Source organism: Nannobrachium achirus, assembly GCF_963921795.1.
Source record: "Nannobrachium achirus genome assembly, chromosome: 14".
NCBI classification, from domain to species: domain Eukaryota; kingdom Metazoa; phylum Chordata; class Actinopteri; order Myctophiformes; family Myctophidae; genus Nannobrachium; species Nannobrachium achirus.
The window spans coordinates 25,597,071-25,606,718 of NC_137821.1; the positions used below are offsets into that span (position 1 = coordinate 25,597,071).

A 9,648-nucleotide genomic window follows, 5' to 3' on the forward strand; every position below is an offset into this window, starting at 1 on the left:
GTGCCGACCCAGTGTTTGGGAAACAGTGCTGTAGTACTGCTGTACTGTATAACCAGTGAACTTCAGCCCTATTTCCACTGACATGGCCCAACACCACACCACTCCACACCGCCCACTCTTGCCAGATTTTCCACTACAAGCACCTGGGTAGAGTGGTGTGAAAGTGGTACTAAACGTGGCACTAAAAAGTATCCAATCAAGAGTAGGTCTGAGCCAAACACTTTATAATGTCAGGGTGAGCCGACCCTGAGTGTTTCCGACCCTTTCAGCCGGTGTATACCCCGGTAACCACAAGCCTCGCGTGGCTTATTGCTTTTCTAAAACTATATATTTGCAACATGAAAATCATAGCATTCCATTATTTAAAGAGAAAAGTACACTTCTCCGCCACCAGGAAGAGACATTTCCTTGTTTACAGCCAGGAACGGAACTACGGAAGCCAGTGTGTGTTTATGAAGTCACGTCATTCTTTTTGCCAAAAATTGGGAAACAACACTTAATGTGTTAGATCAGTCTCATGTTAAGAACCATATTCGATCCATACACATGTTTAATTTCATCCAGATTTAGCTGCTTTGGGGGTGAACATCACATCAAAAACGCTAGCATAGCAACCTAAACTAAACAGCCGAGTATGTGCCTGGAGAATAGAGGGCGCTTGTTGCCTACAAGCCCCGCCCGGAGCCATTCAGTCACTGTCCTATGCATGCGGGCGGTGCTTAGAAACGCCCGCACGGCAGGATTTGAGAGAAAATCAAACGCTCGCTTCTCTAGTTCAGCCTCACTGCACAGTGGAAAGAAATAACGCACCTGGCTTTGATGTAAACTGATTCAAGGTGTGGGTTATAGTCTCATATACCACGGCAACCAGCCAATCAGAATCAAGGAATGGAACTAGCCGTTTTAGAAAGTGTATTATAATTATCATAGTAATACATTATTATAATTTATAGTGTATCCTAATCACAGTTATAATCCATTAGAGTGTATTATAATTTGGAGAGTTGTAATATAAATTTATATTGTATTATAATCACAGTTTAAAGTGTCAATTTGTAGCTTACCGATAAGGGTACTTTTGTGTAATGGAAAATTAAGATATTTATGCGGTGCGGTGTGGTGTAGTGTCATGTTGTGTGGTAGGGCATTCACAAGTAGTGATTTTTAGTATTCGAATTATTCGACCTCAAAGTATTCGAATATTCGACAGGACTGTCCAAACTGTCAAATATTAAGTAAGCAAGAGGCGAACATTGTGAAAATAGCCGATCTACATGCTCACAACGCCTCGCGTTGCGAGGCGTTGCGAGCATGTAGATTGGCTATTTTCACAATATTTATCTGTGGAACCGAGTCACATTAAATGTAATACCTACAATTCCAAGTGCTTGTCAGGGTGGATGTCCCCAGTTCAAATATGTTTATTTTGGGTGTCACAGCCTAAAACGATTTGAGAACCCCTGGTATAGAGCATTAACAAATTCATCCACCAGGGGCATTGACAAAAAAATATATATATATATTCGACTTCGGTGAACAGCGTCAAATAGTGACTTTGATACTCGAATATTCGGTGAATGCCCTATTGTGTGGTGCTAAAGCTGCAGTGGAAAGGGGGCATTAGATACTACCCAATGAACGCAGAGATCTAGCCCCATGTGTTCCGTCCCTCTCCTCTCCTCTCGGGCCGCCCTCCATCATTCATCCCTCTTCCAACATGCACCCTTGGCCATACAAAGTGCCTTGTGGCGTGTGTACTCTGTGCCTCAGTCTGAACCCTGAGGCCTTGTTCCTCTCTGTGGGAATTGCTTAACTCATCCCTATGGGCGGCTGTGTTGGGGCCCATACCAACCTTGTTTAGTCCCACAGTGCTTTGTCCGGCCCACGGAGGCTAAGAAGGCGGCCGACGAGTCCAAGATGCGCTTCGCCCACATCGACGGGGACCACCTGACGCTGCTCAACGTCTACCACGCCTTCAAACAAAGTACGTGGACCCCCCCCTCCCCTCCCGTAATGATGAAAAACCCTTAGTGTGCCACAGGAAGTGGTTGTGGATAGGGATGGGACCAGATGAAAATGTCATGTCACGATTGATGTGACCAAAGAAATTAGCGATTTACGATATTACCACGATAATCCAAATATCCCCCACATCCGTTAACCTGGGGCGGAACATTTGCCAAAAAATAGCCGATCTAGAAGCTCACAACGCGTGGCGTTGCGACGCGTTGTGAGCTTATAGATCGTCTATTTTTTGGCAAAGAGATTTGTTAGAGAGCGGGGGAAAAAAAGACTGTATCAAGTACGTTATTTCCAGGTCTTTTACCAATTATAGAGGGTTTAAATGGCACCAGATATGCAGCTCGGCAAATAAAAGGTGAATTTACTGTATCTCAGTGCACGACGGAGGAGTATTTCACAATAAACTTGAATCTCCAATTCTCCATGATACGATTATTGTGAGTTTTCTTTTATCACAGTAAACGATAATAACGATTATCGTCCCATCCCTAGTTGTGGATGAAACGTAGCTGATATTATATAGTAAGTTCAGCTGTAAATGTAGTGGCTTCTGTCAGGACGGGCATGTACTTACAACAGGCTCAGTGCATAACTGTAGTCCCGGTTTCACAAGGTGGCATAGGGGTGGGCGATATGGTGATAAATATCGTTGAAATGATACAATGTCTCCACGATATGCCTTTTCAGAGATATCGTATACTGTATATCGTGATACAATGAGGAAGCCTTATAAAAAATCCTGATGAATTAATACAGAGATTCATTGCAGAATGCATTTAAACCTGCATTTTTGTCTAAATCAGTTGTTCTCAAACTTTAAAATAAAGTCTCCTCCTTAAAGGCCCTTTCCCACCGGCAGCGATAACGATGACGATAGCCATAAAATATCACAGCGATAATTATGCCTTCACATTGATGTCCGATAAAGTTATCGGACATCAATGTGAAGAGGCGCCAATTAACAGCCCTCGAGCTGTTTGTCAGAGACCCAGTTCCATATCACTGTGATCTTAACCACATCGTTGTTGATCCTAACGATGTAGTTGTCTGCTATCGTTGTCTGTATTGGTGTTGAGTGGATGCTGCCGATCCACTTCAATTGAAAACCCACTTTTTTAAATCGTTATCGTCATCGTTATCGCTGCCAGTGGAAAAGGGCCTTTACTCTGACAGTATACAATTACGGGTCCATTTGGTTTCATTTGTATACTGTCAGAGTTACATACTTGTAAGGATCAATTTAGACTTAACATGAAAAAGAATCGCAATAAGATTGTGTATCGTGATACAGCTTGGAAAAATATCGTGATATGGTATTTTTCCATATCGCCCACCCCTGAGGTGGCATACCCTTTCCCTGTTCCAGTACTGTTTCCCATAGCAGCAGCCGATTGGCTCAGCAACGGAGGAGGTGTCATGTGTTTCTGGTCCAAACCTGCTGCCAAGTCAATTGAGCAACGCTATGGTCAAATGAACTGGAACAGGAAGCCTTTATGTCACCTTCTGAAAACATGGGACTAAACTTTTTTTTTAAATTATTTATTAATTAAGAAATCCACATTACAAAACACCATATAAAAAGGATACATAAAAAACTTCACATCAGATAATATATACAGTACATGGAGATGGGTAATATACAGTACATCCAACAGCCACAATAGATCTGCCCAGGCTTCATTACCTCTAGCCTCATCCACCAAGAGATCCATTTTGATTCTTGCCTTCAATTCGGAATGAAAGACAGACACCCTATCTGCTGTACAGAACCTTTGGTGATCCTTTTACCTTTTCCACATTTTAAAGATGGACAGTTTGGCTATTGTTAAAATCAAATTGATACAATATCTGTCTCTAGGTGTTGTACTGAGACCCAAAATAATGTTTGACAATTCTACTCTAAATGTGACATTAAGCTGAGACATACTGTAAGAGCAGAAACATGGTTCCAAAAGTTACCCAGACAACATGAAACAAACATTGTCGTTGTCGGGTGAAAACCTTGTATGTCCAAAACCTTTTCATTATGCATTTTTCATTTTAAAAATGATTTAAACTAGTGAAAACAGCCGATCTACAAGCACACAACGCCTCGCACCGCGAGGCGGCATGTGCTTGTAGATCTGCTGTTTTCACTACTTTTGTGCGACGGCCTTGTATGATGAAGCAGGGCTTTACTTTGCGAAAGAACACACACATTTGGGACTTGGAGATACAAGGTTTCCACCCGACAGCGACGATATATTCTGTATCTTCTTTTACCAAAAAAACAGCACATAGAGGATCAGGGACTACACTTATGCCCTCAGCCGATTGTGTGCAGAGTGCTGACCGTAGTTTTTTTTTGGAGCGGTGAAAGCGCTCCCAATGAACAGGTATATCCGTGGGTATGTGGCTGGGTGGCTGGCTGGGTGGCTGGCTGGGTGGCTGGCTGGCTGGCTGGCCGTGTCCGTAGCCTGGGCAATACCTTGAGTGGCCACACACAACACACTAGTTAAAGGAGGGGCGCTGTTTTGTGCAGGCCAGGCACACTCACCACTCACTCACAGGCACAGTTTACACTCACTCACTCACTCACATAGGGTACAGCTGCTCAAATTCACCGCTCCACTTCGAACCGAGGTTTGATTTTTTTTTTTATAACTGAGCACACTCACACACTTCATCTGAATGAACCCAATTCCGTCCTCCTCGTCTCACACAGACCACGAGTCGACTCAGTGGTGCTACGACAACTTTGTCAACTACCGGTCGCTGATGTCGGCGGACAACGTGCGCAGCCAGCTGTCCAGGATCATGGACCGCTTCAGCCTGCCGCGCCGCAGCACAGAGTTCAACAGCCGAGACTATTACATCAACATCCGCCGAGCACTGGTCACTGGCTTCTTCATGCAGGTCAGTGGGAGTTACAGTAGCACAGGGGTCTTCGACGGGGGGGTCCGGGATCCCTAGGGGGTCCTCAGAGTTACTACAGGGGGTCCTCCCAAGTCTTTGCGTGATAGAAACCTTTTTCTCCTTTTTGTATATGCATGCACTTGAACCCCAGTGTCCATATTCTGATAACTTTAGCCAAAAATAGCAGCTATTTTCAGCAAAGAGGTTTGGTGTAGAAGGGGAAAAAGAGCAGACCAGGTACAGAGTGAAAGATCAAGTTTATTAAGTATTGACAAATGGTTCAAGTGCTTAAATAAATATCTGAAAACACAAATTGACATGAATCCAAAATACACTGATGATTGTGCTGTCAAACGATTAATCTATATGGTTGTGGGGGTCCCTGCTTCATCTCTCAACTAAGGGGTCCTTGGCCTGAAAACGTTGAAGACCCCTGCATTAGCACCTAAGTGAAGGCGTTTTGCTCACCAAAGCACATATTTCTAGCTACAGTACAGTGTTCACATACAGCTATGGGGAGGCGGATAAAGAAATGGAAGTGAGATTGATCATTCCAAGTCATGTAACGTTTGAGAAATGTATGTGGGACAAAGTGCTCCTCGGGCGTGATGCACATAATCATATTTCCTATATGATGTCTCTAGTAAAGAGTTGGACCTGATTATAATTAAACTTTTTTTCATTGTCTATTTCAGGTTTATCCCCCTGTTACTGTATTGATATATGCGGTAGATCGCTAGATGCACGTTGGCAATCTATATCTTATTATCTTGGTATATGGAGAAGAAATGCGTTTAATATCCAACTACACTGTTGTACGTTTGTCACGCTCACCCGTTTTAAGTATTTGTCCTGGTTTAACTCCATCCATTTCACAAAAGGATCTTATTAGGATAATGTGGTGAATTTATGTTTCTTAATGTGTGCAAAGTATTTGCACCCGCTAAAAAGTCACAGCGAGATGTTCATTGTAACGGATGGCCCCCTCTAATGTGTGGGCTCACACACATACGCACACAAACACACGTGCACAGTTGGTTGCATTTAAACATAGGAAGAAATCAAGTCAATTTGCTACCCACTCAGGGAAATAAATGGCATTTTGTGAGAACCCATTTTCTTGGCGCACCTGAAACAAGCAACCTGACAACTTGAATTACGGCATTAATATTTAAATATTTGTCAACATTAACCTTTATCTTGGTGACAAATTTGCAGCTCATGTTCGAGCTTTCGGGGCGTTTGAGCCTCGCATCTTTGTTTGGAAAGGTCTTTATTGAGACTGATTGCCCTGGTTAATCACAACAGCCCCTGTCCGCTTAAGCAATGTTCTGCAAAGACACAGAGGAAAAATCGCACCTCTCAATGGCCAGTTGAGAACAAGTTTTATGTCTTGGTTTCTAGAAAGTAGTCTCTTGGCTCTGCACCATTAGTGGTTGTGTTGGGTCAACTTAATTAGACAGAATTAGAATACCTACTGCAAGGTTGTTAAAGTGATCTATGACAAAGGCTAGGCACCCCAGTCTAAACTGGAAGTGGATGTGGAATCCACCTTGATGGTAGCCTTTTATTAATTCATCCATAATATTGTAGTTGGACATTTCTGGATTAGACATGAACAAGTCTAGCATGAAATCAAAATCACAAGTCACAATAACAATTAAAACTAATTTTGATAATTTTGAGAAATTGCCCCCGATGACGCAAGTTGCGTGTTGCCGCCAGCGGGACTCAAAGAATACAGGGGGAATAGCGTTTTTACCACATACGCCTATGGGCAATCAATAAGAATTGCTATAACCCCTGACCTATACTTGTACAGTAGGTTATGGTTACTTGCAGTTATTTCATTGTGTACATCAGTTAAAACATGATAATGGTTGTTGCTGTTGACATTCAACAATCAACCACACTCAATTGACCCCTGGGACTCCTGGACAGAATAGAGCAACGACAGAGCAAACCAACATGGCACTCCTCGGTTTGAAGTGGGATTGTGGGTGATAGCAACAAAGATTGTGGGACATCTCAAGCCTTGTGCTTATACACAGGACACTAGGAATGTAAACAGGGAATTGTGCTGTGATCTTTTTATAACTCCACAGTATTTAACATTACTTTTTCTAACTCTGTTTAACATTACCGTACTTACATTAAACTGAGGTGTGGTGAATTGTTGTATGTTTGGTCCTAAATGCGATCTCTAGAAAAGGTATTGTCTGGATATGGAACTTGCTGTGCACTTTTCCCATGACCCCATTCCTTCATGCATAATATCTTAAGATCCAAAACCTGCTAGGTTCATTAATGCTCCCCGGAGGATGAACTCTTAAGCATTTTGATTAGCACCACCCTCAAGCCAAGACACAAGATATCTCAAAATCTAATGATTGCAAGGTGCACCCCACAGACTTTGGTGACATCATGGTCTTTCCTTTGTGCCACCCATATGCCATTTGCAGGGGCGTCACAAGGGGGGAAAAGTGGGACTGAGTTACTACGGCCCACTAGGGGTTTTAAATATATTCAAAGACTTGCACAAATTGTCACGATTTTTCAAAAGTAGAAGATCTACAAGCTCGCAGCCACGCTGTGAGCTTGTATACTGCTATTTTTCAATAGTTAAAGCACAACATGTGAGTGAATCCTTGTACCCAGGGCCCAGAATTTGGTCGACACCCCTGATTACACCTAATCATAGTTTGCCTTTCATCTCCATCTCTCATGCTGTGAGCAGATAGCCCATCTAGAGCGTACGGGACACTACCTGACGGTGAAGGACAACCAGGTGGTGCAACTCCACCCCTCCACAGTTCTGGACCACAAGCCAGAATGGGTCCTCTACAATGAGTTTGTGCTCACCACCAAGAACTACATCCGTACCTGCACGGACATCAAACCAGAGTGGTAAGTTCTTTGTCAAATTAAATATTATTCATGGATTTGCTGTAGGGATGTCCCGATCACGTTTTTTTTATTTTTTTGCTCCCGATCAGATTCTGATCATTTTGAGTACCTGCCGATAGATTTTTCCTGATTTATTTTTTAAATTTTAAACTACAGTATCCATTCTATCTAACATGGATATACCGGTAGCTTTTTTTTCCACTTGGTGCAGCATTGGACGAAAACTAAATAAAAAATGCTTATCAGATTATAATCACCCTGATCACCCGATCTCTCCGATCACTCGATCGGAATTTGCTGCTTGTGCACATTCACCTACCGGTATGTTTGTTTTCTGTGTTTGTGTGTTAATACAGTATGTTAGATGTGGTGGGCCTGTGGTAGTTAATAAACACATACACACACCTTTAAGTCTAATGATTGCTTGCCTCCTTTCTCAGGCTGGTGAAAGTCGCTCCGCAGTACTATGAAATGGGAAACTTCCCCCAGTGCGAGGCAAAGAGACAGCTGGAACGCATCATCGCAAAATTCTCAACCAAGGAATACTCTCAGTACTAAAAAACAAGTGTATAGGGCAGTGTTTCTCAAACTTTCGAATTTCAAGGTCTCCCCTTAACTCTGACAGTGTACAAATGGAATCAAATGAACCCGTTGGGGGTTCATTGGGTTCCATTTGTACACGCTCAGAGTTACAGACTTGTATGGGTCAATTTAGACCCCCCTAAAGGAACCCACAGAGTCCCTAGAATCCACTGGTATAGGGCAACAGCATCGTCATTCTCTGTACAAAAGTTGAATCTGAACTCTTCATCTGAACACTCTTTGATTTATTTTTTCATTTTTGAATTATATTTTTGTCTCACTCTGTATTGCATTATTTTCATAACGACTGATGAAATCTGTCTCCCGTTACTATTAAGGGCCATGTCTTCATGTGAGATTTTGTGTGTGTGTGTGTGTGTGTGTGTGTGTGTGTGTGTGTGTGTGTGTGTGTGTGTGTGTGTGTGTGTGTGTGTGTGTGTGTGTGTGTGTGTGTGTGTGTGTGTGTGTGTGTGTGTGTGTGTGTGTGTGTGTGTGTGTGTGTGTGTGTGTGTTGGGGGGGGGGCACGTTGAGAAGGATGCCATCAGGAACTTGATTGCTCACCATGTCTGTGTAAAGCATGACCATTCATGTAGATATCAACATTCCTCTTGTGAAAATGTTAATATGCTAATTTGAAGAGCAAATATCTGTAATAAACCTTGCCATCACGTCAGTGAATTCACATCTGTTATGCTTACAATTGCTTGAAGTCCAAGCAGGAGGGGCTCTTGAGTGTGATTGGATGTTAATGGTTTTGTATGCATTTTGAGATGTGGGCATTGGTCAGATTTCCTGTCAACCATTGAAATTACATTAAACTGACTTTGTAATAAACAAATGCGTATTCTTTCTAGGGTTTAGAATTATGATTACAGTTACAGTATGTCTGTAATATTGACATCCCCCGGCCCTTGCACACGTTCATCTCACAGTGAGATCATGTCCTCAAGTTAAACAAACTAAATCCTGGTTGTTAAAAGGGGATGGGACTAAGCACATTTTGTAGTTGTTTCCCTGCACACATTTATAATAGAAAGTAAAAAAAAAATGGCAGGCTAGTTAGCATTGTAGGTAATACTATGCATAATGAGTGTTACAGTAGGTGCATTGACGGGAAGTGACAATTAACAGTTAATGTCAATGATTGCGCACCAAAATGTGTTCCAGTACTACTTAGCTATCGTGCTAACGTTGCATGTAATACATGACAAATACGACAGAATCTATTGTTGTATCCTCTC

The 9,648-nt window shown here is 42.4% G+C and overlaps 1 protein-coding gene across 2 annotated transcripts in view; it reads left to right on the forward strand.

Moving 5' to 3' along the window:
* Positions 1 to 9,178, forward strand: part of dhx15 (DEAH (Asp-Glu-Ala-His) box helicase 15) — a 68,823-nt gene extending 59,645 nt beyond the window's left edge. For both annotated transcript variants that reach the window (XM_080741285.1, XM_080741284.1), the window contains exons 11-14: positions 1,862 to 1,984; positions 4,727 to 4,917; positions 7,655 to 7,824; positions 8,265 to 9,178. In XM_080741285.1, the coding sequence (XP_080597411.1) occupies positions 1,862 to 1,984; positions 4,727 to 4,917; positions 7,655 to 7,824; positions 8,265 to 8,382 (602 nt within the window). In that variant the 3' untranslated portion in view covers positions 8,383 to 9,178. The remainder of the gene's footprint in view (positions 1 to 1,861; positions 1,985 to 4,726; positions 4,918 to 7,654; positions 7,825 to 8,264) is intronic.
* Positions 9,179 to 9,648: the final 470 nt, after the last annotated feature.